Raw genomic sequence first — 26,578 nt, forward strand, 5'->3', positions numbered from 1 at the left:
GAATGTCAGTTTGTTACAAACCAATTTGGGTTACCCCTGGGCGTAAAGTTTGACTCTTGTCAGCATGTCTCTTTCCCGATTTTCTCTTTCTCAGCCTTTTCGTTCTTGCCTCTAACTCTTCTTTCTCCCCTCTTCTTTCTCCTCCCACCTCCCATCGACGGTGCCGATCCTTCTGCCTTCGTGGTAGAAAATACTATTCCAGTGACTTCGTGTTACTGTGCGATAGTACTCGCTACTTTAACTTCGGGTTGGAGTACTGGACGACATTTCCCTCCTGCCTGCATAATCGATCCTTCCGCCAACTTTGAGTCTGCTTTGCATTTGTGAGTGATTCGTATTGCCGTGGGTCATCGGATCTGCACGCTCACTGTATTCCTACAGTAGTGACTTGGTATCATTGTGTGCTATCCGGCACTGAAATCGATCTACTTCAATGTATGTACCTTTCGTCGTCTTCATATTCCTATTAGCTTACACTAACTGTGCCTTTGTTGGTTCCACCACTCAATCACTCACTGTCATCAGATAGTTACCGTTATTCGCAGTCCCTCTGACAATGCCTCTGACAATCCCTCGTGAATTCCAGCCATTCTTGCGTGATGGTGACAGTAAGTGCCCTTAGTAATTGTCCTGTGATTCTCTAACATTGGATATAGATGCTATCACAGCTACAGACGCACGCTCTCTCGCCTATGACGGTCAATTCGTTTTCACTTCGCCCAACATGACTTTCGTCCCCCAACTATACGACAATCCTTCCAATATCGTGCAAGCGAGGGCGGATGGGAAGTTTTGGGCGATGGATCCTTTCCAGTGGCCTCAAATGTACGCAGACGCTTACACCTGGAGCTTTACCATTCCGCGACGCGAATTCCACGAGCCTGGCACTGACCTGTGGTATGCTTGGTGGTCGCCAGTTTTTTCTGACGATTTTGAGCCGTTATCTCCCGGTCATGTCTTTGGCAAGCTAAAGTCCACCCACTGTGAACACCTATTTCGACTCTACGAGCGGGCTAATAAACGTGTCGGCTCCTACAAGCTATTCCGAGAACACAAGCAAGACGCGGTTGTTGGGTGGGTCACCGGGTTGCGCTCTGTTTATGAGCGCTTCAAAGAGACGCTGGCTTGGCGAGATATTGTGATGATCTTGGCTGAATTTCAGAGGAGATTCCTGGAGATATGGAGCATGGTGGATTACCTCGAGATTTTTGAGCCGCGGTTGAAATTCGAGGACAAGGAGCATGGGGTCAACAAGACTTGGATGGGTTGCTTCACCAAAGACTCCGCTATTGCGTTGAGGCTCCACAAGGCTGGTGTACCTGTGTGGTTGATACGAGATGTTAGGCTTGTCGATAATAAGATCAACATCCGCCAAGTCGTTCCCTTCACTCCTGCCGACCTCGTGTTTGGGATGTATCTCCACCCCATTAAGAATTTCGCTCAACCTTTCGATATCCGGTACAAGGGTCCAAGCGATCATCAACGCCAGGCTGCGGTTCGTCAACCGTACCTTACTTTTGAAGAGATCCCCGTAGATCAAACCGAAGTCAATTGCCTTGCAGTTTCTAGAGAGCCATCATCGGGTAAAGCGCCTGCCAAGAAAATGAACAAGTCCACAACATGTGAGTGCAATGTCTGATTTTAGTTCACCACTCTTATCTAGCAATCGTCTAGATGAACCAACTGCTCTGCGCCAGAACCAATCTCAAGTTGGACGTGACAAATGGGCCGACGTGGTTCACCCATCCATGCCCAGTATCAACACCTTTTTCGCATCGGCCATGAGTCAAGCAGAGAAAGATTCGAGTCGGGTCAAACCAACCCACGCAAGAATGGATGAGGGATACAGGCTCCCCAATCCTGGTTTATTTGTCAACATCCTTTCCTCGCAATCTCTGAAGAAATATCTCGCGAACTGGCTGGCATGCCGTGAGTCGTGGCTGAAGCATGTTTACGTGTCGCCTCCATCTCCGCTTCCTCGGTCCCAAAACTGGCGTGATCTATTGATCATGCAGCCTACACCACAGCCCTCGTCGTCAAGTGGTCAGATGCCATCAGGCAAGACTGGCAAGTCCAAAGCCAAGCTTGGCTCGTTCTTCGGAGATGAATTGTCGCTTCTACGCCAGTTTTGGGCTGGCTCCCAGATATTGCAATGGAGGGGTCAAAAAATCGAAGCTGCAACGCTTGAGAACCCGCCGCATCGTCTCGTTCAAGAGATCATTTACGAGATTTGTGAGCAAAGCTTCCGATATGACCTTCTAGAACTTGATGAACGTCTTGCTCGTCACATGCGACGGGATCGAGAGGCGAGGAAGTGTCGCATGGATTTGCTCCGTGGAATCTTTCCTCAGCATTCCCTCACTATGTGGGACAAGGATTTCTCGACTCGGAATGATGGACTTAACGCTGAATCTTTCCAAGATGCTCTAGCATTTTTCGAGAAATTTCGTCAAGTGTTGATCGCATGGGAAGGTGCTCCTCAAGATCTCAAACAGCCTTTCACCGAGTCGATGCCCGAGGGAGAGAAGTGGCAACGCATGAAGCAATGTGCTCTTTTTTACGTACAATCATTTTACGATAACACAGGTCGTCCCCCGGTGGTCCCTCATATGCTTTATGTGGGTGCATAGCCGCCGATTTTCGCTCAGTCCTGTTCGCGTCTGATTTGTCCATCAAATTTAGTTGCTATGTTGGGTGGTTCTTTCATGTACAATTTACGTTTGCAAATTTGAATGACTTGTTGCTACGGCGCTATTCACTGTTTGTTGATCACCGTCGATTGACCATTATCCTCCTCGCGGTTCAGTATTTACTAATTGTCGCTACATAGGTTACCTGAACTGGGACTTTGTGTTCCTCTCTGTGCTTGTTGACTGACTTCGAGTCAGTGACAGTATTCTTGCAGGCTTCATGCCCTCCCAGAAGCATCTACCATGAATGGAGGACCATATCCATTGAATGTCGCCTCGACGTCTACTCCCGCAACTCCTGTCCGTCGTCACTCGCAGCAAATATTAGTTACACCGTCCATGGTCAGGAAGCGGCGGAAACCGCGAGGAAGCGGGGCATTTCATCTTCCAGGCCCTCCTCCACTTCTAGTACTTCCGGGAAGGCAGCATTTCGCCCAACAACAGATCACTGCCAATACCAATCCTCAGCACAATGTTCTTCCCCCTTCTGATCCGATTGACCAGAACAGGTCTTCGTTTTATGACGATATCCACTTCTTCTCCGATCCTGATGCTCCTCGACCCCTCCGCTCCAACGGACGACAGAAAAAATTCAATCAGTGGCAACGCTGGTCAAACAAAGTGATTCCTTCCCTAATTGGTCCATACCTCAAATATCAACGCGAATCCTCCTCGCTCCGTCATCGGCCTGGACTTCAAAGTGGTGATGTCCAGTGTAGAGCTTCATGCCACAGGAGGACTTTAGAAGTGACTTGTGTTTTCTTCGATTGTACGAACTCACTATATCGTTCTGTGGCTCGAATTGACCGTAATCCAGATCTAGAGGTCTTGAACATTGACTGCTGCCCCTGCACACCCGCACCCCTTCAACTTCTTAGGTTGGGGCTATTTGCCTGTGCACCCATAGCTCCATCGCTTGCGGTCGACCTATGTGTACTAGAACTTGTTAGGACTCTTTTTGTACGGGTCACCCCTAATACGACAGCCTGGTGTGAAGCGTTGGAAGTCTTTTTAACAGGTCGAGGTTACAAACTTTCTACGAAGGTCTGTTTACATGATTCTTTGTTGCATTATGCTAACTCTCCGGCATCTTCAGGACAATCTTCGCCGCCGCTTCAGCAACGCTTATCATTGGTACTCTGTCCTTGTGACGAATGCTGGAGACCACATATATGGCCTCATCTCACAACATCTTCCTTCGCGTTCTTCAGCAGACGAAGTCTTGCCTATACAACCAAGCGACTATCTACGTTCACGTTGTCCAGTCTGTTTTGGCATGCAGGACTGGCAAAATGATCATAGTTCTCGTCTTAAGTAAGTCATTCCTACTGTGTTTTTCACCGTGCTGATGTTCTTGCAGACTAGATTGCCATGTATGCATAGATGCATGCTTCACACAGAAACGGTCAGCCAGTCCACGTGGGGCCAATGGCCTAGATCCACCAAACCCAACTCGTTCGGTCTTTATTTCAGACGAAGAGGTCGCACGGATGGAAGCTCACGTACTTGCCTGTCGAGGCTCCCTACCTGGTCGTGGAACGAAACGCAAGAAGCCCGAAGGCGACGAAGATGGGTATGAAGATGGTATGCGCATCCCTGTATCGACATTGGATGCCTGCAGGGAATCTTTTCTTGCTGCAGACGAAAAACGGGAGAAGGCTAGCACACGTTTTTTTGCCGATACGGGAGTCATGGCCTTGCTTTGTCGTCATGATTGCGTGTTATGGTTAGTCAATATGACATCAGCAGGTGAAAAGCAATATTACGCCCTTGCGCTTATAAAAAAACTCTTCAAACATCTTCCGCCGTCCATGACCGTCGGTATCTTGTATGATATTGCATGTCAGCTCGAGCGTAGCTGTCTCAAATATCAACTTCTCGAGGATGCTATTCTCTCTCGTATCACATTCTCTATATCTGTGTTTCACGCGTACGGTCATCAGTGGCCTTGTCAACTGGTTTATCACCCTCGCAAATGCGAAGGGTTCGGACTCTCTGATGGAGAGGGCTGCGAGCGCTTGTGGAGCGCTCTCAAGCTCTTGATTCCCCCCTTGCGTGTGTCTGGGGTAAGTTTCTTACTTCGTTGGGATACCTTTACTGACTAACATTATGACAGTACCACCAACGTCTTTTCGTCCTCAATGCGCAAGTTCGGCACCTCGACGAAAAAAATCTCGATACCTTTGGCGAGTGGCTGAGTCGCAGATGGACTCGTTGCCAGACAAAGAAGAGCGATGCGGAAGATGTGCTACGACAACTATCCGTGGATGAGGCCAATATGCGCCTGGAATGGAGGGCTCAGGTCGAGCACCAAACGAAACCATTGTCCAGTGCGTGCTTTACTTTATATTTTCGTATTTGACTAACATTTATACAAGAGAGATCAAAAACCAACAACGACGAGCAAATATCGAAGATCTTGGCCCTCGAGCGAACACTCAGCAATCTGGACGAATCCCTCCGTGCTCTCGAGACGCACCTTTGCGCTGGCAACGTTCCGAACATTTTGGACTTCGACATTCGACTTTCCGATGAACGAGCCCACCGGTCCAAAGTCGCCGATACCCTGCGACGATGGAAAGCGGCCCTCGGCATTGGACAATTTGCCGACCTTCAACAACTCCGACGTAGTATATTCCTTCAAGTTCGTCTCGATGCACAAGCTGTCAAGACGCGTATTCGTGAACGTCTTCGTCAGCGCAAATTCGAAATCGAGAGGTTCGAACGGTCGTACCGTCAGATGGTAAATGGTATGTAGCTTGGTCTTTCGTGTCAACTTATCTGATTATATTTTATTATATTTTATTTAGAGCACAAGCTTCATGCACATGCCGAAGCTTCAATTCAACGGCGCAACCCTACAATACGCAAGCTCGTCACGACTTACAACAGCCTCTGTGGTAAACTCGTCGACTTGATTCGACGAGGCGAAGCTCCTGCCGGCGCTATACCACCTCATTCCATCTCTCCGACTGGTATCTTTCAGCTCGACGTAGATGACGATATCTGGCAAGATGCTGGACTTGATGGCTATACTTTGGCTCCGCCTGGCTGGCTAGCGGATGAAAACACACGTGCAGCCATTAAGTTTCAACTCGAGGTGGACCGGTGCAATGAGGAAGGGGCTCGTATCATGCGAGAGCGTTGTGCTCTCCAGGAGTGGATGATGGCTGAGTGGGATGCCTTACAAGAGGCTCGCACTCATGCAGGTAAGTTTGTATAACAATAACATTCTGCTTTCATGACACTGACAGCTAAGACGAGAACGAAGATCTCTGCTTTCATTTTGACCTCCGTGCTCGCTTTTTGAGTGGTCTTGTTGTGCATTGGCAATCTCAAGTTCGTCCTATCCCTTGTGCTTGGCCATTGCCTGACTCATGGGGTCCCATCGAAAATGACCTTGCCGATGCTGCTAATACATACTATCAACCAAGCCGTCTTGATGGCACAGCTATTATGGATGATTCTGAGAATGACTGGGAGTCTGATAATGAGAGGGAGAATGACGAATTGATAGATCAATTGGAGGAAGCTGCATTGGCTGAGACATATAGGGATCATGAATTGGACTAGCATAGTATATAGTCTTTTTGTAATTATATTCGAAATTCTTGAGTGATTACTACACAACAACACATTGAAGGTGCAAGTATATCATGGGCTATCCCATATTAAAATATATAGTTAGTGGGTCAGCCCAGGGGATAGATATAGCCCTCGGTGCACAGTATATAGGGTGGTTGGGCTATCCCATGTCATAATATATAGAGTGCTGAGCTGGTCCAACAGCTATTTAAATGTGGTGTGTTATCCCAGGGGGTATATAGGGCCATCCCAGATGGTGTATACATGACTGTTGGGCTATCCCACATCACAATATATACAGTGCTGGGCTGCCCCATGGAATTAATCAGGTGATGTATATAGGGAAGACGGGCTATCCCACAGCACAATTTAGTGATGGGGGCTACCCCACTGAATTGTTGTGGCATCCCAGGTGATGTATATAGGGAGTTTCTGGTATCCTGTTATCTCACGCTTACTGATGCACTTCAACCAGAAATCTGAGGAGTACCTGAGCCCTGTCAGTGGCTGCAGCATCCTGCGCACAATAAATATTCTGGGCTCGTATCAGGGAGCGCAGTGTGGTCGACATTCAGCACACTTGAGGGCGCACTTGATGAGTTGTAGCGGCATCATCATCACCCGTTATTCCAAAACACAAGCCAATGCCAGTACCACCGCCATCAAAACACAAGATGTTCGTGTTTGCATCGCCGGCTGTTTAGTGATGGCGACTGATAGGGTGCATCATGGTCATTGTTGCGTTTTTCCTATTGCAACCTTCCTAAAGCATGACATTATATTATATACTGTATTATTTTTGCCTGTGGGAAGTTGCCCAATGGTGAAAATACAGATGAGTTTTTGTAGAGATAGACCCCTGACACCCTGGCTGATAATGGGATAACCCTGAGAAATTGCTGCTTGGGATAGCCTACATGGGTCATGGGACAGACTAAATATATTGGCCCAGTTGGCCCAGCCCCCCTGGGGAAAGTATTGGGAAGGCCCGGGCTGATGACCATATTGAATGGGAATACCATGCAAAAACATACCCCTTAGGTGGGATTTTAGGAGAGAATATATGTACCTAAGAGGTACTTTGGGAGGGGTGACTGAAGTGTCCTGCCCACCTCGCAGCCTTGCCTTATTCTGAGTTTTGGCTACTCGTTTATACGTTTTTGCACCCGCCCGCCACTCCCCGATCAGCGTGCGAACAAGTTTTCACCAATAATAACACACTAACATAGCGACAAAACAGTCTGGAACAGACTAACAACGAGGTCATCCTCATTTGTTCGACGCATAGTGTATGCTACCTGTCATCGCTCCCACAAGTCAATGATCTGATCGGGCCCAACCCGCCCTCACAGCTCACCTTGCGCCACAGGTACAGACACGTGTTTTGGACCGGAAAGCCCTGCGGGCTTTTGCCCAAATACCCAATGAAATATTTCTTCTATCAGCCATTAGCTTCTAGCAGTCCCTTCTGTAAATACCACGCACCGTTGAAAACCGAGTTTGCTAGCTTGTCTTCTAACGTATCGCAGACATTCGCATTCGAAACGCATAGAGTTACGACCATAACTTCGTCACACGTCCCACTCCGTCACGGTTAGAATGAATGTGACAATTCGCGGTTGTGACAACACGCGCTTTTCTCAGTGTCCCCTGACTCCCTGAGGCTGCCAGTGCGATAACAGAAACAACAGAAACCATCATCCACCGCAGCTCTATCTTCATCCAAAGGCTCGAGTGTTTCTTTCAAGCACAAAACCCGTACTCAAAGCAGAACAGTCATTGAACTCGTTGTAAATGGCGAGTCTCGACAAGCTTGCAATCCGGGGCATTCGTTCCTTCGACGACAAGCAAATATCTGTCATTGAGTTTTTCTCGCCAGTCACTGTCATAGTCGGACACAATGGAAGTGGAAAAACGACTGTCATTGAGTGTCTGAAGTACGCAACAACGGGCGACCAGCCCCCAAACACTCGAGGTGGCGCGTTCATCCATGACCCGAAGATGGCAAATGAAAAGGAAGTCAAAGCTCAGGTCAAGTTACGATTTCATGCTGCCAATGGAACACGTATGCTTGTCGTTAGGAATCTCTCAGTGACAGTCAAGAAGACTGGCTTAACTATGAAGACCCTTGAAAACATCCTTGCACTTGCGGATAGCAATACCGAAAGGGGCGGGAAGGTGAGTGAGAGGCACTTGGATCTTAGACTAGTCTGAACATTCCTGCCTACACCAGAGGGGAGCTATTTCCACGAAGTGCGCTGAGATAGACACAGAAATCCCCCATCTCCTTGGGGTATCGAAGTCTGTTCTGGAGAATGTAATTTTCTGTCATCAAGAAGATTCGTACTGGCCCCTTGCCGAACCTTCTGCGCTCAAGAAGAAATTTGATGATATCTTCGAGGCCACGCGGTGAGTTTTTCTATTCTTGAGTGGTATGACCTTTCAGCTAAGATATGAACTAGTTATAGCAAGGCGCTCGACTCCATAAAATCGTTGCGCAAAGATCGCGTTGCAGACCTCAAAGCGGACAAAGAACGTTTAGAATCTATTGCTAAAGAGAAGTCGCATGCCGATAAACTCCGCAGCCGTATTAACGACCTGAACGCGACCATTACCGGAAAGCAATTACAGTACGAAGAGACTAAGAAGCGGTACGAAGAACTTGTCAAGAACAATGCTCGCTTCTACGAGTCCGCTACCCAATTTCGCGAGTTGTACGTCAAGGTTGAAAATCTGCAACAAAAGAAGGAACATTATCGACAGGAGCTTTCGGAGGCGAAAGAGAGCGTGCAGGAAGTTGGAGGTAACTTTTCTTTCCTGTTTACGCACTGTGGCTGACATGGAGTGCATATAGGCACTGATGAGGAGCTGCAAGAGCGCTTGAGCAACTTTGGTCAGAACATTGAAAAGGAGAAAATAGCTCGCAATAGACGCGAGGTAGAACGCCAAGACCTCGAAGATGAGCTTGCGAAAACACGAAGGTCGCATGTGGAGCTTATTAATGAACATGGAGAACTTGCTGCAGAGGCCAAGGTGCTCATTCAATTTGCTTTTGCATTGCGTTTTTTGACACGATCGTTAGGCACACGACCGTCGCATCTCCGAACGCGAAGAACTCATCCGTGACATCAGCGACAAGAACAACATCAAGGGTTACAACCACACTCCTCTTGAACGCGAGAAAGTAGTTGAATTTGTCTCTCGGCTCGGGGATCTCCAGCGTCGACAGAGGTCCGAATTTGATAAGCTGCAGGTGCACTAGCCTGGCAACCCTGGCACCCTTCGGTGTACTAACAATCATACAGACTGGAAGGAACAGTAAAAATGATGAACATAGTCGCAAGTTACGACTGCTTCACACCGAGCTGGAAAGTCTTCGTATGCAACGAGGAAATACACGCGAACAGATCGTATGTTCACATCCTATTTGATTTTCACAAGCTGTTTTACACTCTTCCCATGATAGAAAGAGCGCCAAGCTGCTATTACCAAAGCTGAATCATCGGTCGACACGATGCAGGGTCTCGCATCTGAACTACGCACTCTTGCTGGTGATATCGAGGAGAAGAAACTGCGTCTCGAGAAGATCAAGGCGGATATGCAATCTGGCAACTTCGATGAACGACTGAGTGCGAAGGCCGTGAAGGCACGTAGTATGGAAGATCAACGCGATACTTTGAACACGGAACTTCGCGGCCTGAGCCTGCAGGCTGAATCGAGGGCTCGGTTGGATCTCAAGCGTGCAGAGATGCGGAGTAAGACATCAGATACCAAGAACATGTGAGTTCCTTGTACAACTTCTTTTGAATTCTGACAGTTTTTTCTTAGCCTTGAGTTGTGCAATGTAAAATTCCGGAAGTTGATAGGCAGAGATGCAAGAGCGGAAACGATGGAGCGTGATATTGACCGTGTCTCAAGGTAACTCTGCCTTTGATTATCAGGACTCGCTTAACCATAATGATAATAGAGAGAAAGATGAGGAGCTTGTCGAGGCAGAGGAAGAGGCCGCTGTTGCTAACAAAGAGCTTCAACAAGCAGAAACAACGTTATCGCACGCAAAATCTGAGATGAAGAGCAAGCGGGATGAATTGAAAAGTAAGCACTCGCGCCTATTAAAGGGACATCTTGAACCAACTTGGCCATAGAACTGGAGAAGAAACTCAAGGACGAGATTGAAGGAGGAATTGCTTTCGACATCGCCCTCTCGCTCGCAGAGAAGGAGCTCGAAATTCGCAAGAAGTATGTGTTTCCACAGATTCTTTTCGACTGATTTCTGATTCCTACTACAGTGAATGCAAACCAGGCGTGAGTCAAGTGTATGAGCAAATTTTGAAAGCAGGACAGGCGAAGAAACGCTGTACTGCCTGTAATCGCGGTCTACATGACAATGAGATGGCCGGTTTTGAGAAATATGTATGTGTAATCCGAGTTCATTTTCGAACCATGATTTAATGATTACGCATACAGCTCAAGGAGCAAATCAAGAACCATTCTCCAGAGGCAGTCGAGCTTCAGAAGGCCGAAGTTACACAGTGGGAAACTGAATTGAAGGACCTCCGTGCTCTTATGCCTGTATTTACAACTAAGGAGCGCATCAGGACCCTCGAGCTTCCAGCACTGGAGAGGCAAATCAAGGCTTTGGATGAAGATCTTCCGTCCAATAGCGAGAAGGCAGAGCAGGCAAGATACCCTTGTGGATTTCTGAAACTTGAAATCTCATTTGTATACAGGCTGCTCAGAGATTAACCGATCTCAAGAAGGACATTAGAGAAGTTGCTTCCTTGAAGCAATCCGCCTCTACCGTGTCACGTAACCAGAATGAGGTCGAGCGACTCAAGAGCGATATCAAACAACTGGAAACGGAGCTTACTGCTACTGGTACCGCCAAGACTGGTGATGATGTGCAGAGGGAACTTGATGTCCTTTCTAATGAGATGTACGTTGCCTACCCGGCAAACAATCCTCTAGCTGATCTGTTCACAGCCGCTCAAATGAGAGAGAGAGACAAGCACTCATGACAGAGCGTGACCACCAGAACCAATTGCTGCGGACGAATGAGAATGACCTGCACGCGATGGAAAAGAAAGAGAACACCCTTTCCAATCAGATCCGTGACAAGGATATTATGGAGGAACGTATCGTCACAATGACCAACGAGATCGCGACCTTACATACAAAACTCAAGGTCAGTTCTTGAGTGTCTAGACTACTAGAGGCTGAACATTACTTGTGCCCTTATGAATCCAGGAACTGGACTCAAAGATTTCAGAGGCGCAAGCTCCCATTGATATGCTTGAGCAAGAGCACCAACAAGCCATAGTCGACCTTGATGCGAGGATTCGCGAGGCTCAACGTTCCGTACAAGAGCTCAACACGAACGTTGACAAACTTGACAACCTCAATAAAATCGTTGAGCGGTATGGCATCACACGTGTGTTGTAAGACTCTTCGTTGACATCTGCCAGGTATATTCGTGACAAGCGGGCCCGTCTTCTTGTTGAGTGTGCCGACAAGATAGAACAATTCGAGCAGGACATCAAGGATCTTGTGACCAATATCGAGAACGCCCGGGATGCCATAGCTAAGATTGACCGGGATATCAGCGAGAGCGGGAGTTTGGTGGCAAATCTGCACGGGAACATTCGTATCAGAAAGCTTTCCCGTGATATAGCAGCTACACAAGCTGAAATTGACTCGTGCGATATGGAGGGAGCTGCAAAGGCCAAGCGGAACTTCGACGATCGTTACCAGGTCGAGAAACAGAGGGAAACGGAAATGCAGAGCAAGGTAAGAGCTCGTTCACTTTCACACTTCAGTTTGCATCATCTCATGTTCTGCAGTATGCCCATATAGGAGGCGAAATCAGTTCCCACCAAGAGCAACTCAAGATGACAGAGAAGGATCTACGTGACTTCAAAGATATCAACAGGCGGTATACCGACCAATTGGTCAAGGTCAAGGTCTGAATACGGTTCCGATCTGCAAAATCGAGTAATCTGACGCTTGCTTAGATGTGCGACATGGCAAATAATGATCTGGAGAAGTATGCTAAGGCCCTGGACAAGTAAGCTGCACATCTCTGGCCCTATGGTCCTATATTTATGTCTCTCTTAGCGCCATTATGAAATACCACGGTCTGAAGATGGAGGAAGTCAACGATACCATGCGTCATCTCTGGAATAAAACGTATCAAGGAACTGGTGTGTACCCTTACGTCGTGTCGTGGTTAAGTGCTAATCGCTGTTAGATATTGATGGTATCAAAATCCGCTCCGATGTTGAAGGTGGCGCATCAAAGCGATCCTATAATTACCGAGTGAGTGCTTTCTCGTCACGGTAAATACTGTTTTGTTGACATCCTTTTAATAGGTTGTTATGACCAAAGATCAAGTCGAGATGGACATGCGTGGACGATGCTCCGCAGGTCAGAAGATGCTGGCCTCAATTATTATCCGTCTCGCTCTCTCTGATTCGTTTGGTCAAAACTGTGGCATTCTTGCGCTGGATGAACCAACAAACGCTCTTGATGTGGAAAACATCGATGCACTCGCCGAGAGCCTTGTCGAGTAAGTGATCTTCGATGGCCTTTTCACCGAGAAGTGCTAACTTTTTTTGAAGCATCATTAACGAGAGGAAGAATCATTCTAACTTTCAGTTGATCATCATCACACACGACGAAAATTTCCTTCGCAAGCTTGGTCAAGCTGAGGTGATGGAGTATTATTGGTAAGGTTGTATCTCTGTCGTTTTCACTTTGTTTATTTATATGCAACAGGCGTGTTTCGCGAGATTCAAGACAGAAGTCTACAATTGAACGCCAAAGGTTCCGGTGAAATTGCCGATCCAACATCTTGGCTCATGCCAATTGATTTGCTTGCTGCATCGTCATACCCTGTACAATCATCGAATTATCTTACAATCTGACGTTCTATAATACCACGAGGTGCTTATATATCTCGTGCAACATTCAGGCTGATTGATCATCATTTGTGTGTCCACTGCGCTACACGCTTGGGTCTGGCGAGGAATGCTTGGAACCCTTCTGCATGATCCTCCAGCCCGAAGGTCGCGTGGTAAAGTCTGCTTTCGAAATGAAGCCCATTCTTCAACCCCAGCTCTTCAGCTGTCAATGTTGATGTTCAATAATGCATAGTACGCTGTGAAAGGTACTTGAAGTCACTGACCTTCATTGACCGCTTCCTTTGCCATTGCTACGACGGGTGCGGAGAAACTCGCTATCTTGCTCGCTAAACGATTATTGCAATAGTGAGGTCACCCTTAGGGGAACTAAACGCTCTACGTACCTGTTGTCAGGGCCACACTAAAGACCTGCTCTGTAGGGAGAACCTTAGCCACAAGCCCTGCTGCTTCGGCCTCCTTTGCGCTAATCATCTCCCCCGTCAATATCATGTGCATTGCCTGACAAAGTAACCATTAGTGATGCTGTAGATACCTGATCTTGCGGCGATTACTTTTGATTTCCCAATAGCTCTGATTAAGCGCTGCGTCCCTCCAGCACCTGGGATAGTTCCCAGTGTGATTTCTGGCTGCCCGAACGTTGCACTCTCTGCTGCATACAAAATGTCACACATCATCGCCAGCTCACAGCCACCTCCCAGCTGGGTGCACGCTGTGTCAGTCGATCGAGGTGAACATCGAGTGATCGACTCACTGCGATACCATTGATGACTCCGATTATTGGCTTATGGATAGCAAAAAATCCATCATTTAGATTCTTTAGATAGTCTTGGTTGTATGCGTCGATAAAGGACAGTTCACTTTGCTCCTTGATATCCGCACCAGCTGTAAGACGATCAGATTGATTCGTGTAGAAAGATTTCGGAGCTGACCACAGAATCCTTTCTCATTGCCCGTCAAGATAATAGCGCCTATGCTGGAGTCGCTCTCGAACGACCTCAAAGCATCCAATAACTCGTTGATCAATGTTCCAGATAGTGCGTTATAAGCCCTAGGTCGATTGAGCTTGATGATCCCCACCCTTTCGGAGCGTTCAACGATTATCGTCGACTCTGACATACGTACCGTCGGCAAGTCTTGTGATCATCCACGTCCTTCACTTGAAGATTTGAAGCCAATTGGAAGAGTTATTATTGGCACAAAGCCTAATCACGCGCTCTGAACACGGCGCCGATGTATTCTTAATTAAGTCACTGTTGATGGACTCACTGCTATCCGAGCATTGCGAATGTATGCACACCGTCGCAGCTGATGACGATAGAGCTCTGCGAGAGCTATTCACCACCGGCGATGTTCCGGCATCCTAATAGTCGTGTGTGAGGTGTTGTTCAAGCAACATTTGAGCACAAAACACCGGACGTGTAACTAGCTAGCTAACTTATATGGTCCATGCATGCAGGGTTGGACGTCCAAAATAATTCCCACCTTATGTCAGAAAAGGAAATAAAGATTTGTAATCACATCAACTCTGTTATGTAAATCAAACTTTGATCTGTGGCACCTCCGCCGTGAGATCCAGACTCTCCTCAATCGTATCACTGTCAGCATTCTTTCGCCTTTTTTTCTTCTAGCATATCTAGCGAGTGTGGTCAGTCAGACGTGGCTTGGTGTGAGCAGTCCGCAAGTCTTCTGCAAGTCTTCAAATTTCCTTGATCTGTGGTCCGAGTTCGCTCGTTGTGAGGCTCCTGTTCAGAGATTGTGACTGAGTGCCAAGGGCGATCAACGGTACGATTATTTTCCGAAAGGTCCGTGTGATATTTCTGGAATGCGTCGATTTTATTATCACCAGTGACTGTTGCACTACAGTAATCATTGTCTTACAATAGTTGGTCCTGATGCCCTCGTCGTTGGACGAGCTTCCTGCATGTGTTCGCCTGGAGGCACACGCTACTGCTCGTGACAAAGCAGTTGCTGCAAGCGATATCAGCCCAGGTTCAGTTATTCTGGAAGTGCCATCTATGGTGGTTCTGTTACTCTCGTCGGACAAAGGTCGCCGATGTGATTTTTGTCTCTGTTCAGGAGCGCCTGAAATCAGGCTGGCCAAATGTACTGGCTGTGCTTCATACTGGTATTGCGGATCACAGTGTGCGTATCCTCTGTCGATAACGTGTGACAACAGCCTTGAAAACATCCTCAGGTCAAACCTTGCACTGGGGCTCGCACAAAAAGTTTTGCAAGAGACTTGCTTCCTTTATGGCTTCAGTCGATTTCCAATACCTGGACGCACACGAGCAACTAGATGCTTTACTTCACACCCATCTTATAGCAGAGATTGCATCTAATGCGTCTTCCGATATAACAGCGAAGCAGCTATCCACTTTCATGTCTCTGTTGCCTGGACCGCCGCATGACTCCCTCCCAATTGCTTGCCCCATGTCTGTAGGCGCTGATGTGCACCAAATACTTGAAGCTCTGTTTACACGTTCTGGGAATAACAATTTCGCGATTCACAGTCATCTCAATACTATCGCTCATGGCATATTCCCTCTTGCGAGTCGCCTTTTCAACCATTCGTGTCTTCCAAACGCCGCTGCAAGATACGTGATCCGCCGAGGTCAGTCAGTGCGAATGGAAATTGTAGCTTTGCGGGAGATCAAGGCTACGGAGGAGGTACGTTGTTCAACTATGTTAGATGGTCATTATAGAGTTAAACTGATCTCTTCTTGCAGATCTGTATTCCATATGTGGACCCTGCCTTAATAGAATCTCGTCAGCAGATCTTCGAGCTCACTTATGGCTTTTCCTGTACCTGCCCATCATGCAATTTCCTCAGCACGCTTGGCTCCATCCCTTCGTTGCCTGTCTCAGAGGCCGCACTTCAGAAATTGGACAATACTCTGCAAAAATATTGTTTTCCTTCTTCAGATATTGACGATCGCACGCAGTTTGTGGGATTAACTCTTCCAGACCTTCCAGAAAATCTCCACCCTGTGCTTTGCGAATCGTATCTATCGCGGCTCACGGACACCTTCAGCAGATCTTCTCACGAGGGTTCTTATCATGTCGCTCTTGATGTTGGGCTAACCGTACTTGCTGTGTATCTTTTAATATACCCAAAAAACTATCCACAGATCGGTGGGGAATTCTGCATCATGAAAAATATTATCTCCTCTGACACTGTCAATAGGTATGCATCTGCTAGAGATGGCGAAGACAGGGTGGAATGCTGTGATTGCAACTGAACATGACAATAAACACCAAGTTCCTGCGAAGACATCCTTACTTAAGCGGGCCCGAGTCTATCGCAATCTTGCTAGCAACATATTGGAGGTGTTCGGTCCGGAAGGCGATCCAGCAGGTCCTCTAGAAGAGCTTGCGGTTTTGAAAAAACTACTTGATGGGGAACCGTAAGTCGTCGTCATATCAGTCTTTCGAAATTCTCTGACGGTGCATTTTCAGGTAAAAGTCACCGCAGGATGATGATGAGTGATTGCAATCATCATAGGTGGTGATCAGAGCCGGAACAGTCGAGAACGGAACATTACTACGGCAAGAACCGCTCGCAAGCGCTTGATGTGTTCATTAGAGGACCGTGACGACATACAGCTGAATAAGCCTGTCTCATTCGATCAACACCTTTTCCCATAACTTCATATACCCTGACAGCATTGCGTACACTGGTTTGATGCATGTCGCATACAGAGTACCATGGGGTCCAGAGGTCGGCGACGGCTATCAAAAGAATTGCAGCAGGGTTAAGCACAGGAGCTCGATTGGTAGATCTACAATTTGCAAATAGACTCAAAATTGAGGACGTGGCGCAACTTAAGAGGGAACGCGTTTCCTCCGCATTCAAGATCATTGATGGAGGAAGTACTTCGACTGACGAGAGGGCTCGATCCACTTGGCGCCCTCCCACACTGACACACGTACAAACTCAAATGATGTTAAGTGCTCCGAGGCTCTGCTGCATACATGAAACTACAAGCTCAACGAGTAGACGGTAAGCAATTTGAACTTTTAGATTGTCTGCCTCAAGTCTGCCTGTCTATAGGATGAGCAGAACAGCTGTCAGATCCGGCACGGTTTTCACAAGTCACGTGCCTATATATGTACCAGTGAGAACTATGATGGCATTGTTAATGTAACTACTAGTACTTGTGTCCCACCATCATCTGGCAAGCTGCACTTCCTTGCTCTGAAGACGTCGTCCCTTTCTTCTTAAGATTGAACTCGATTTTACCCTGAATCGAGTCGTTGAAATGGTACTATCCTTCCGATATTCTGGAACGACGTAATACCATAAAGCAGTCTAGGCCGAATAGAGCCATGGCCCATCTGCTTGGCTTATTACGGGATTACGCAAGCTATCGAGAGAAATTTCCTTTGGACCTTTCGCAAGGGAATCAAGCGCTGGAAGGGCCTGAAGTGCCGTCCACTTTCTCTGGCGATTTTCCGACGCCCTTCCCAGTGAATCCCATCAAACGCGCTGTGGATCGAATCATAGTGCATCATCTAATACGTCGTACAGGCCTTTATGGGGGGCACAAGTCCCATTGGTCGATCCCGTGGTGATGCTGTTCATCTGCACACCGGCACTGGCGGAGTCGTTCCTTTGCAGAATGTGACAATCCTTATTTTTGCTCTCATATTTTCCCTGCTTTTTGTTCTCGCTCTGTCCTGTTCATTCCTCGGTGGCGATGAGGAAGATGATCCCCTTTTCAAGAGCATGCTGAATGACATTGCAACGAATGATCCAGGGGTAAGTGTTCCATACGTCTTTGATGCTTTATTGTTGAACTCGCGTACAGGTTGTCCTGTTAGGTGAAAACGTCGATGTCGATGTCAACGAGCCCTCCATCACTATCTCATGGTCCCTTGTTGCATGTGGAGACAGTTTTGAACTCGACGGAAGCTCTGGTGTCCACAAGAGTCAATGTGGGCTGCCCTCGATGGCCCTCTGGATTTATGCCGATAAGTAGGTGACCTTACTGAGCTCTATGAATCTGTGACTGATGAAATGCACTGATAGCTCACCTGAACCTATAGCTATATATGAACCTTCCGCAATTCCATACATTCGTAAAACGGGTCAGCGGCGCAGGTAAGTCCGGGGATGCGCTGGAATCGACTAATGCTCATCATTATATACACCAGTATCGAGAACCTCGTTCGATTCGACAGCGATCATACGCTGGATGTCCACAGGGCTCACTTGTACCCATTTGACACGTATCTTCTCCCCAGCACCTTGCGGGCTGTCGATGCTTCAAATACAACTGTTACCATTCAGAAAATCTCCACGATAGAACAAGTAACCAGTTTTCTTGTCGAAACTAGTGACTTCGAAAGCTACGAGATAATCAATGGGACTCAAATTCCCACTCGCGACTTTGATTTATATGTGACGAGGCCTGGACAATTGCGATTCTATGCTTTGTTACTCTTTGGCGTCAACTGGATGCTAACTCACGTCACCATTGCACATATTCTACTGGCACGCAGACTAGTCGATATCAAGTCCATGACCAAGCATCTGGTTTCTGCCTTTGCTATCGTTCTTATCATCCCGCAGCTGAGGAAATCGATGCCAGATTCTCCGGCTCTTGATGACGGTGAGTTTTTTTAATGGGCTGGGTCGAATAATTACTTATCCATACATGCAGGTGCTCTTATTGGTACGTTTTTTTTTCAACTTCTCGGCTTCTGAAAAAAAAATAACCCTTTTTTGACAGACTACATTGGTTTCATCCCACAGATGATAATTTCTGCCTCATGTGTCCTTGCCATACTACTCCTCATAATGCTACGCGAGTACGACGAAATGGAGGGCAAACAGACTCCCCGCCAGACCACGGTGCGGCCATTGCTGCTACCGCCCCCACGGCCGCCTCCGCCGCGCATTCCCAAGGCGTCTTCCAAACCCCCTCCACCTCCTATTCCACCACGGAAATCACCGTTGAAACCTTTCCTACTCGGAACAAAAGTGCACACCCGGTCGATTCCTATGGAACGTGGGGAGGCAGCCTGCGTGAAGGACGAGCTTAATGCAGGTTTCGTTTTTCCTTCGATACCACATGCAAATGGTGTCATTCACCATCGCTCTCGTTCTTCGCGGTCTCGCTTAGGCACCACAGGGCTAGAAGGACCGTCCGGAAGTGCTTCGGGGTCCAAGTCGTCCAGGTCAGCTACGCTTAAGTCTGTTAAGGAGTGATGGCTAGAACCTATCCCTGTGAGTGACTTCCACCTTGCTATGCCCTATTCTTGTTTTCTGAATCATCGTGTGTAGTACTTTCCATTGGACATCCTGGCGGTGTACTTAGGCAACTGGGATATGTAACCATATGTAGTACAAATGTAGGAAGTAAGGATGTTATACACTATGACACAGTGGCAGCCTTCTACTCGGCCTGTTCCCCACTGCTTCGTTAATGAGTTGCGTTAATCATATTCTGAATGTCACTGGCGCTCTGTGTTACGTTCTTTTCATGCTTTGTGGAGCCCCGATGCTGTGAAACATCATGAAATCGAATGTACTTGCAAATTGAATTTCAAGGCATGTACGAGAGTCAAAATATCGACAGTTAATTAAATGATAATTTTCCCACGTATTATCGTACGTATACGAGATGCTGGACAGTGGACACGCATTGGCTACACGTACGCCTGTACACAATAATGACAAGAATTCAGCGAAGTAGTGGTCAGAACTGCAGAAGTAAGTCGTATATATGATGGTTTGATCATGACAGTTGCAAGTCACTACATAGCATACGTAGTTACTTAAGCTGGCAGTGTAAATTTGAAATGCAATGATTATTGATGGACCACGTGGATCTTGCATTACTACTTCCCTTCTCACTCTCTCTTCACCACACAACCTTAGTTTCGCAGGTTTCGACGATTTCTTGAGGTTTAGTTGGCAACTTGAGGAATGCCCGTCGGAATTGAAGCTTGGTTGACCCAGATTCCACCGATAACGCGTGCATGGCTAGCGCTATCTGTCGCCACGAGTTTAGCAGTGGTATGAAGGCGAATGCTCAATTCACCGTGACAAAACTGACGTGTTCCTAAGCAATGTCAACTCGTGACACCTCTGCAACTGTATTTTAGCTTTAAATCCGCTTTTACCAATGCACAAGTGAGTGGTGTTTTGAACTAGGGCAACATCTTGTGTGCATGCTGATAGAGCGTACAGCCCTGGCGCATGGCCACGACATTCTTTTACTTTGGATCAATATCTCTGGACTTCGTTTTCCATCTTTTCTTTTTGTGAGCCCGGCTGTTGATTTCCATCGCTTAAAGTTTTGACTTCCATGGATTCTAGCATGCGATATAGTCGGATGTTAGAAGAATCCTCATTTGCCAACAGAAAAGCTGATTACTTCTGGCTGCTTCTGCTGTCATCTGTGATGCTATTGGTAAGTTGTATCGACTTCTCGTCGCCTATGCATCTTAATCATCGTGGTACAGGCCATGTCTCCCTTATTCAACCTTCCATTTCTCTCCTCCTCGCTTGCCTTCGTGCCCATATATATGTGGTCCCGTCGGCATCCATCCACGCCAATATCGCTCTTTGGGTTGTTCACAATCTCAGCACCGTACTTGCCATTAGCCCTCGTAATTTTCTCTTGGGTAATAAGTGGAACATGGAAGGCGGCGGCAGGGGATCTAATTGGGTGTGCGGTCGGTCACATTGGATGGTTCCTGCGGGATGTCTGGCCAAGAGAGATGGTCGGAGGGTACTCGGTACTGACCGAGGCGCCTGATGGGCTGTGAGTGTTTCTCGATAGATGAAATGTGTCATGCTTATAAAGTTACAGGAGGAGATTATTCGGAGACCTCTGAGTCGATAAAGAATCAGCGTACTTGGCATCTTTTATTCCTTCTTTGGGAAGAAAGAGCGGCATTGTTACTGGGAAATCATTATGATATCGTTACTTCTATGTTTGATGAAGGGATATCCTTACGTGCTACAGTCGGGGCCGTGGTACTACCGCCTCATGTTATCTAAACTCATATGTGTCATACGTGTCATTGTGCCAACATTAGCTTTGACTCTTTCCACACACTTCTCGTTGCTGTCCACGAACCTGTATTGTCTTGCCTCAGGGAGAGACTATGAAAGTCATGATGGATGGGTGTCCGAGGTCCGCACGGGAGCAGTATACGACCACGACAAGTCACAAGTGTCGTCTTGGGGAAAGGGCTGTCATTCCAGGTTATAGTTGGCGGTGAGCTCAAGGGTGTCCTTGTCTATCTTTCCTTTCTTTCTGGTCCGTTGCTTTTCCATTGCTCGTCACTGTTTCTTGTAGTTATTACTGGTCTGTCCGAGTTGCTGTAAGGGAATAACTATACCCACACGTTCAAGTCTATGTCCTCACAATCCCCATCCCCTGCCAATCCCATCGAGTTCTACGACCCTCCTCATGAACACGAACATCATGGACCTCATTCCTCGAACAGGATGCAGCCTGTTGCATCGCCCTCAGCCAGGTTGACGCGAACTGTCGCGATAATCAAGACACACGCATTGGAGCAGCGTCTAGACATCGAACAGCGTCTTGTGAAGGCAAATTTCGAGGTGTGTGGACTGGTTTCATGAGTTTATATGCTTTGCCCTTGTATCGCACATCAGTCTCTGTCTTTCGAATATGACACGTGAAATATGTCTGGAGTCGCGTTCAAAGAATTTCCAAACTTCTCGATTTGAGATGCAAAAACTGATTCACCATGCCTTATAGATAATCAAAGAACGCCAAATGGAGTTTGATACGGAGACGGATCCCGACACATTTTTCGAGCTTTTCGGCGATGATGCTCGGTTCCTTGACTAGTGAGTATCTTGATGGCTATTTAGTAACAGTATGATTCATCCCCACACCCTTTCTATTGTATCTCTCATCACTGACACCCATTCAGCGGTCCAGTCTGGATCTATATTCTTGAGCGCAGACGCGCCGTCCAAGTTCTCCTCACATTAATGCCTTCACTTAATGATGCAATAATAGGCGCAAAGCACGAAGAGCAAGCAGAAATCCAAATAGCGTCTTTATTTGCCTCCAGCCCTCCCTTTCCCACCAGCGATCTCCCTGCAAGTGATGACGAACTGGTTTCAAATGATGAATTCGACCCTGGTTCTGTGCGCTCGATCGACTCTGCGATCCTGGAAGCTCTCAAGCTGGGTTTGAATGCCCCTCCAGGCGTTTTTACACCGTCCTCTGGGTCTTCGGATGCGCGCACACCGCAATTTTCAGCACGCCCGAGTCTCAGTTCCAATGGATCACCTTATGAAAAGCAACAATTTCGTGCACGGCCACTTCCAAAAACGCATCTAACTCCTGATATATCTCCACGCACAACAAAAGCTGCCCTTCTCCGCCAAGGGCTGGCTGCAGACGGCTCAAAAGCGTCTCCACTCAAATCACGAATGTCTACAGCTAGTACTGGCCGCATCCCACTTCCTCGTAGGGAGAAAGAGAACGCAGCGGAGAAAGAGATAGAGAAGGAAAGGATCAAGAAGACGTTCGCAGGCGTTCCAGGCCACAAGCGCGCTGAGACGCTCATTGTTGCGTCTACTGCGCCACCCATCATTACCCCAAGGTTGACCAAGGCAGCTGCCCTACGGTTGGGCCTCGCCCAGCCCGCCTTACCTCCTGGGCGGAGGCGTGCATCGATGGCTGGCTCTGTCACAGATGGAAAAGTAGCAATCAGCGCCAATGGGCCTGCTGTCTCTTCGCAGACATCTTGTTCACCTAGTGATGCCGGGGGAGAAGGCGAAGACACAGAGACTGAGCGAAGACGCGAACGCAAAAATATTTTTGACGGTGTTCCTGGGCACAAGCGTCGCCAATCGATACCTGTCGCAAGTACAACTGAAGCTCCGTCCATAGTTCCCAGAACCAACAAGACTGCAGCTCTCAGAAAGCAGGGCGGACCTCCCCCGAGCAGTTTCATGTGTAAGTCCTTGGCAGCTTTTTTCTCTTCATTTCTCTTCACACGATGACACTTTACGGTTGATTGATTTTTTTTTAAAGTTCGTCACTGACGCAATAAACATTTTCAGTCCGTACTCCGTCCGCTCCCAAGGTGCCTGGCACTCAGTCGAGAAGCAGCTCTTCTCTTAGTGCTTATCCTGATAGTGCCGGACCAGACTCTACTCCTCGGACCCGTTCAGGTTCCACAGTGCCGTCTCGGGCATCTTCCCGTACCTCCCATGTCGCCCCGAGGGCAAGTTTAAACAACACAAATAGTTACTCCTCTCAAGCTTCTGAGAGTTCTGCAGTGAGCACTACGAGCACTGCCAGCATGGATGAGCTCGACAGAGCCGCATCATCGCAACGATCGGTGCGCCGTTTGAGCAGCCTTCAGGCTCCCTCCATCGTTCCCCGCGTCAACAAGAGCGCCATACTCAGGGCTCAAAAGCTGGCCGAAGAAGCAGCCAAACCGAAGAGTCCTTGGGCCAATGCATCTAAGCGGTAGGGGCGATGTACTGAAACGACAGTCAAGGCATTGAACATCCAGGTTGGACTGACATATGAGCGGTGTGTGGTTCTTATTTTATGCTTCATTTACGAGAAGGCACCCTGCCTTCTGGTCTTGATTTCAGGATATATCCTATGTACACTATTTCTCGTTTCATACCGTTGCAGTTGTTCTCCTTTGTATATGTGCCTATCTACGGCATCTTCACTTGCGTCTTTCACAGGTCTATATCTCCCTTTCCCTGCCGCTCCTTGATTGTTTCTTTGTTTTTATGGTTTCTGCAACAGTTGCATGTTGGCCATGTGGGCCCATATGTCAATATAAATAACGACAGTGTTTTTATACGATATGGAATGATCGATCTCCCGAAGTTCTTCCAGCGGATGGGCTTGGCTTACGAACAGGTATGTTATCCCGCTAAATATTGTTGAATTCAACTCAGACTTTATTCTACAGTTTTTGTCTTTCCTTTCGTCAGATCCCTCCAAGTTACCTTGTGTTGTTGTTAATGAAGAAAAACTCACTGTAGCGCTGGCGCAAGCGTGCTACGTTGCACGATAAGACATGCATGCTCGAGTCCCTTCTGAACCGGTGTGCCGTGCCTAAGTGAAAAATCACAGGTTCAGCTCCTGAGATCTAGGCTCAACTTAATTCGGGTAAGACTTGAATTTAGATTTGGCCTATATACGAATTTAGGGATACACTTAATTTCGCATCTGCAGCATTCATATATCATGACACAAGGCGGCTGTAGAGTGTCTCCAGTGATATTATTGAGGGCCGCCGCCACATAACGCGTGAGTTTTGTCTACACTACAATGACATAGTTCTGGTATGATGTTCTCTCTTTATCCAAATGGATCGTTCTTTTTCTCAAACGCGATGCTGGAACTTCGGCCAATCGCATGAGAGAAATGAGTAACGTGCCGTTTCGGTATACGCAGCAGCATATGGCGGGCCTCTGTTGGTTTGGTCCCAGACACCTATGCTATGCGTGCAAAGGCTGACACCTTGTCACTTGGACAGTTGTCAATGGCGGCAGAAATGTGCCGCTCAACATCTTTACAGATTTCTTCAACCCTGATGACTGATCTACCGACTGGAAGCAAGTACACCCTCAGAGAAGTTCGCAAACTCGTTGAAGATGATCCGGCGCTGCTACCCCGCGAGGAGAAAAAAAAGTATATATCGGAACTTGTGGAGCATAGGGCACTCAAAACGAGTGGCTCGCGTGCGAACAATATAGCAGCTGCGCGTGACGTGCTCGCAACGACAGAAAGATCAAGCAGGAAGTGAGTTCTCAATTTTTGGACGTTTATGCTCACTCACGAGACACAGCTCGATGGATTACGCGATCGATGTGGTACATATACAACATTCGTCATTGCAGGCGGTCACGTGAATGACCAGACACCTGCGACTTGGTATGCGACAGACAATGCCTCGGATTTCTGGGAGGATGCCTTAAATCTCGTCCTTCATCATGTCGCGCGTAAATTTGAGCAGTGGGCCTGCAGTCAGGGCAAAAGTAGAGCCCCACTGTTTATCTTATTATGTTGAAGTTTTATCTACAAGATATCGTGGAGCGCGATAGTCTCGAAAACATGCAAAAGCAAGCTGTGAGACTGATTCTCACTGGTCTAAGTACGGATGCAATGTACAGCGGTGGCGCCTAATTCAGCCCCAGCACCTTCTACTCCTATTTCAGTTCCGTCGTCGCCGCCGAACAAAGAGCCCGAGGCAGGGTTATACAAGGCAAAGTTTGCTTTCGAGGGTCAAGAAGGCGACATATCTTTGAAGAAGGATGATACCGTGGAACTGGTTTGAGAAGGATGAAAATGGGTGGTGGCCTGTAAGAAAGGTCGGGCAAGAGAGCTGGGCGCAAGAGCTTCCCCATGCCACAATAATAGCTGCCTTGTCCAGAGAAGACAAAGACGATTTGACCGAACTCTCCCTCGACATGAGGCACCTCAGCGCTTGCAAGATCCTGGACGAGTTGGTCCTCGCCCCCTACATCAATTGAAATTCCGAAAGGGTACAGCTGTCTTCTTGCGGTGGCAGTATATGCAATGTCGCTGATGGGGATCCAGCGATTTCTGGCGTCGTGAAGCCAGTCGAAGTAGCAAAGGCAGAGAGTTTCGAGAACCTCGAGAGTCTGGGCAGAGATACCAAAGACGTAAGATATACCGACTGAAGCAGTTCCAACGGCATTGCTCAATGATATGAGCAATACTAAGAGCAGTCACGGGCAAGAGATTACCTGACGGAAACTGATCGACAAACTGCAAGCAAACTCGAGTGATATCCTGGATCGCTGACAAGATTCACCTCAGGTTTCGATGATGAGCGGCACACAATGATGACAAAGACGCTAAAGAATGAATTGGTTCGGCATATGACTGTGAAGGTTCGGGTCACCCCCACCTAAAAATATTGAAGCTCCGTCCGTAAGGATGAGTAAAGCGGGGTGTTCGAAGAGGTTAGGGTTGTCACCTGAGAGTTCGCTGCAGGTTTTTGAGTATACGATTGACCAACCTGACTGTGACGAAGAACTACTCACTCGTACAAGTAGAATGAGAGAAAAAACTTCATGGTCAAGAAACGGCTGGTGTCAATTAAAGTCGGAGAGAAAGAGTAAAACGAGATAGCGGACAGCGGAGTACCTGAAATCCGAGTACCAGTGACTTTCAGCTTGAGAAAAACGGGGACACCAAGCACGAACGGGAAGGATGAATCTACAAGACGTTAGAATACGTATATGAACAAGGAGCGAACGACGAATTCAATTTACAGTACAGACTTCTGCGGGATCATAGAGGACGCACTGCGGCACGGAGACCTGATCTCTCTTTGGCTGTTTGTGTGTCTTGGAAGAGGAAACAACAGAGACAGGGTCCTGGA

The 26,578-nt window shown here is 47.6% G+C and overlaps 9 protein-coding genes across 9 annotated transcripts; 8 read left to right on the forward strand and 1 right to left on the reverse strand.

Moving 5' to 3' along the window:
• Positions 1–556: 556 nt before the first annotated feature.
• Positions 557–2,630, forward strand: HD556DRAFT_1461353 (uncharacterized protein; the record flags this gene model as incomplete). The annotated part of the gene is made up of 3 exons (XM_041308255.1): positions 557–608; positions 657–1,622; positions 1,675–2,630. The coding sequence occupies 3 exons, from the start codon at positions 557–559 to the stop codon at positions 2,628–2,630; spliced, it is 1,974 nt and encodes a 657-aa protein (XP_041152286.1).
• Positions 2,631–2,933: 303 nt separating this feature from the next.
• HD556DRAFT_1435335 (uncharacterized protein) lies at positions 2,934–6,263 on the forward strand (the record flags this gene model as incomplete). Its single annotated transcript, XM_041305416.1, has 9 exons — positions 2,934–3,164; positions 3,276–3,459; positions 3,508–3,734; positions 3,787–4,004; positions 4,051–4,756; positions 4,807–5,020; positions 5,069–5,440; positions 5,501–5,899; positions 5,950–6,263. 9 exons carry the CDS (start codon positions 2,934–2,936, stop codon positions 6,261–6,263), a joined length of 2,865 nt encoding a protein of 954 aa, XP_041152287.1.
• A 1,806-nt stretch (positions 6,264–8,069) lies between these two features.
• On the forward strand, positions 8,070–13,101 carry HD556DRAFT_1461363 (P-loop containing nucleoside triphosphate hydrolase protein; the record flags this gene model as incomplete). Its single annotated transcript, XM_041308256.1, has 23 exons — positions 8,070–8,453; positions 8,509–8,684; positions 8,738–9,078; positions 9,130–9,308; positions 9,358–9,528; positions 9,581–9,685; positions 9,742–10,055; positions 10,104–10,193; positions 10,243–10,370; positions 10,421–10,520; positions 10,565–10,694; positions 10,749–10,997; positions 11,036–11,211; positions 11,259–11,460; positions 11,523–11,692; positions 11,741–12,062; positions 12,116–12,235; positions 12,287–12,339; positions 12,390–12,475; positions 12,523–12,590; positions 12,644–12,840; positions 12,893–13,000; positions 13,050–13,101. Coding segments are annotated over 23 exons (3,921 nt in total), but the record flags the coding sequence as incomplete, so codon positions are not given.
• A 156-nt stretch (positions 13,102–13,257) lies between these two features.
• Positions 13,258–14,611, reverse strand: HD556DRAFT_1522156 (ClpP/crotonase-like domain-containing protein; the record flags this gene model as incomplete). Its single annotated transcript, XM_041309183.1, has 6 exons — positions 14,125–14,611; positions 13,947–14,077; positions 13,747–13,893; positions 13,579–13,693; positions 13,459–13,521; positions 13,258–13,397 (listed from the first exon to the last, which is right to left on the reverse strand). The coding sequence occupies exons 1-6, from the start codon at positions 14,309–14,311 to the stop codon at positions 13,258–13,260; spliced, it is 783 nt and encodes a 260-aa protein (XP_041152289.1). The 5' UTR covers positions 14,312–14,611.
• Positions 14,612–14,760: 149 nt separating this feature from the next.
• HD556DRAFT_1425835 (uncharacterized protein) lies at positions 14,761–17,017 on the forward strand. The gene is made up of 5 exons (XM_041304615.1): positions 14,761–15,337; positions 15,390–15,862; positions 15,922–16,327; positions 16,380–16,599; positions 16,652–17,017. The coding sequence occupies exons 1-5, from the start codon at positions 15,088–15,090 to the stop codon at positions 16,653–16,655; spliced, it is 1,353 nt and encodes a 450-aa protein (XP_041152290.1). The 5' UTR covers positions 14,761–15,087; the 3' UTR covers positions 16,656–17,017.
• Positions 17,018–17,343: 326 nt separating this feature from the next.
• On the forward strand, positions 17,344–19,683 carry HD556DRAFT_1425838 (uncharacterized protein). The gene is made up of 7 exons (XM_041304616.1): positions 17,344–17,954; positions 18,004–18,170; positions 18,225–18,296; positions 18,350–18,807; positions 18,859–18,870; positions 18,928–19,424; positions 19,482–19,683. The coding sequence occupies exons 1-6, from the start codon at positions 17,730–17,732 to the stop codon at positions 19,404–19,406; spliced, it is 1,413 nt and encodes a 470-aa protein (XP_041152291.1). The 5' UTR covers positions 17,344–17,729; the 3' UTR covers positions 19,407–19,424; positions 19,482–19,683.
• Positions 19,684–20,002: 319 nt separating this feature from the next.
• On the forward strand, positions 20,003–21,150 carry HD556DRAFT_179744 (Der1-like protein). Its single transcript, XM_041309816.1, has 5 exons — positions 20,003–20,216; positions 20,268–20,333; positions 20,391–20,464; positions 20,520–20,613; positions 20,666–21,150. The coding sequence occupies exons 1-5, from the start codon at positions 20,127–20,129 to the stop codon at positions 20,969–20,971; spliced, it is 630 nt and encodes a 209-aa protein (XP_041152292.1). The 5' UTR covers positions 20,003–20,126; the 3' UTR covers positions 20,972–21,150.
• A 189-nt stretch (positions 21,151–21,339) lies between these two features.
• HD556DRAFT_179834 (uncharacterized protein) lies at positions 21,340–24,164 on the forward strand. The gene is made up of 5 exons (XM_041309817.1): positions 21,340–21,776; positions 21,937–22,028; positions 22,115–23,151; positions 23,259–24,081; positions 24,134–24,164. The coding sequence occupies exons 1-4, from the start codon at positions 21,567–21,569 to the stop codon at positions 23,672–23,674; spliced, it is 1,755 nt and encodes a 584-aa protein (XP_041152293.1). The 5' UTR covers positions 21,340–21,566; the 3' UTR covers positions 23,675–24,081; positions 24,134–24,164.
• A 352-nt stretch (positions 24,165–24,516) lies between these two features.
• HD556DRAFT_1425849 (uncharacterized protein) lies at positions 24,517–25,560 on the forward strand. Its single transcript, XM_041304617.1, has 3 exons — positions 24,517–24,644; positions 24,704–24,969; positions 25,016–25,560. Exons 2-3 carry the CDS (start codon positions 24,710–24,712, stop codon positions 25,077–25,079), a joined length of 324 nt encoding a protein of 107 aa, XP_041152294.1. The 5' UTR covers positions 24,517–24,644; positions 24,704–24,709; the 3' UTR covers positions 25,080–25,560.
• Positions 25,561–26,578: the final 1,018 nt, after the last annotated feature.

The sequence above is a fragment of the Suillus plorans genome (assembly GCF_016647745.1).
Source record: "Suillus plorans strain S12 chromosome Unknown HD556scaffold_128, whole genome shotgun sequence".
Lineage (NCBI taxonomy): Eukaryota > Fungi > Basidiomycota > Agaricomycetes > Boletales > Suillaceae > Suillus > Suillus plorans.

Excerpts from the sequence above, each read along its gene's own strand:
- HD556DRAFT_1425835 (XM_041304615.1), top strand. The coding sequence starts at position 15,088 with ATGCCCTCGTCGTTGGACGAGCTTCCTGCATGTGTTCGCCTGGAGGCA. Across the intron at positions 15,338-15,389 it reads CTGGTATTGCGGATCACAGT|GTCAAACCTTGCACTGGGGC; the intron begins GTGCGTATCCTC and ends AAACATCCTCAG. Across the intron at positions 15,863-15,921 it reads AGATCAAGGCTACGGAGGAG|ATCTGTATTCCATATGTGGA; the intron begins GTACGTTGTTCA and ends CTCTTCTTGCAG.
- HD556DRAFT_1425838 (XM_041304616.1), top strand. The coding sequence starts at position 17,730 with ATGGGGGGCACAAGTCCCATTGGTCGATCCCGTGGTGATGCTGTTCAT. Across the intron at positions 18,171-18,224 it reads CTCTGGATTTATGCCGATAA|CTCACCTGAACCTATAGCTA; the intron begins GTAGGTGACCTT and ends ATGCACTGATAG. Across the intron at positions 18,297-18,349 it reads AAAACGGGTCAGCGGCGCAG|TATCGAGAACCTCGTTCGAT; the intron begins GTAAGTCCGGGG and ends TATATACACCAG.
- HD556DRAFT_1425849 (XM_041304617.1), top strand. The coding sequence starts at position 24,710 with ATGGCGGCAGAAATGTGCCGCTCAACATCTTTACAGATTTCTTCAACC. Across the intron at positions 24,970-25,015 it reads ACAGAAAGATCAAGCAGGAA|CTCGATGGATTACGCGATCG; the intron begins GTGAGTTCTCAA and ends CACGAGACACAG.
- HD556DRAFT_179834 (XM_041309817.1), top strand. The coding sequence starts at position 21,567 with ATGTCCTCACAATCCCCATCCCCTGCCAATCCCATCGAGTTCTACGAC. Across the intron at positions 22,029-22,114 it reads GATGCTCGGTTCCTTGACTA|CGGTCCAGTCTGGATCTATA; the intron begins GTGAGTATCTTG and ends ACACCCATTCAG. Across the intron at positions 23,152-23,258 it reads TCCCCCGAGCAGTTTCATGT|TCCGTACTCCGTCCGCTCCC; the intron begins GTAAGTCCTTGG and ends AAACATTTTCAG.
- HD556DRAFT_179744 (XM_041309816.1), top strand. The coding sequence starts at position 20,127 with ATGCCCGTCGGAATTGAAGCTTGGTTGACCCAGATTCCACCGATAACG. Across the intron at positions 20,217-20,267 it reads TCGCCACGAGTTTAGCAGTG|CAATGTCAACTCGTGACACC; the intron begins GTATGAAGGCGA and ends CGTGTTCCTAAG. Across the intron at positions 20,334-20,390 it reads CCGCTTTTACCAATGCACAA|CCCTGGCGCATGGCCACGAC; the intron begins GTGAGTGGTGTT and ends TAGAGCGTACAG.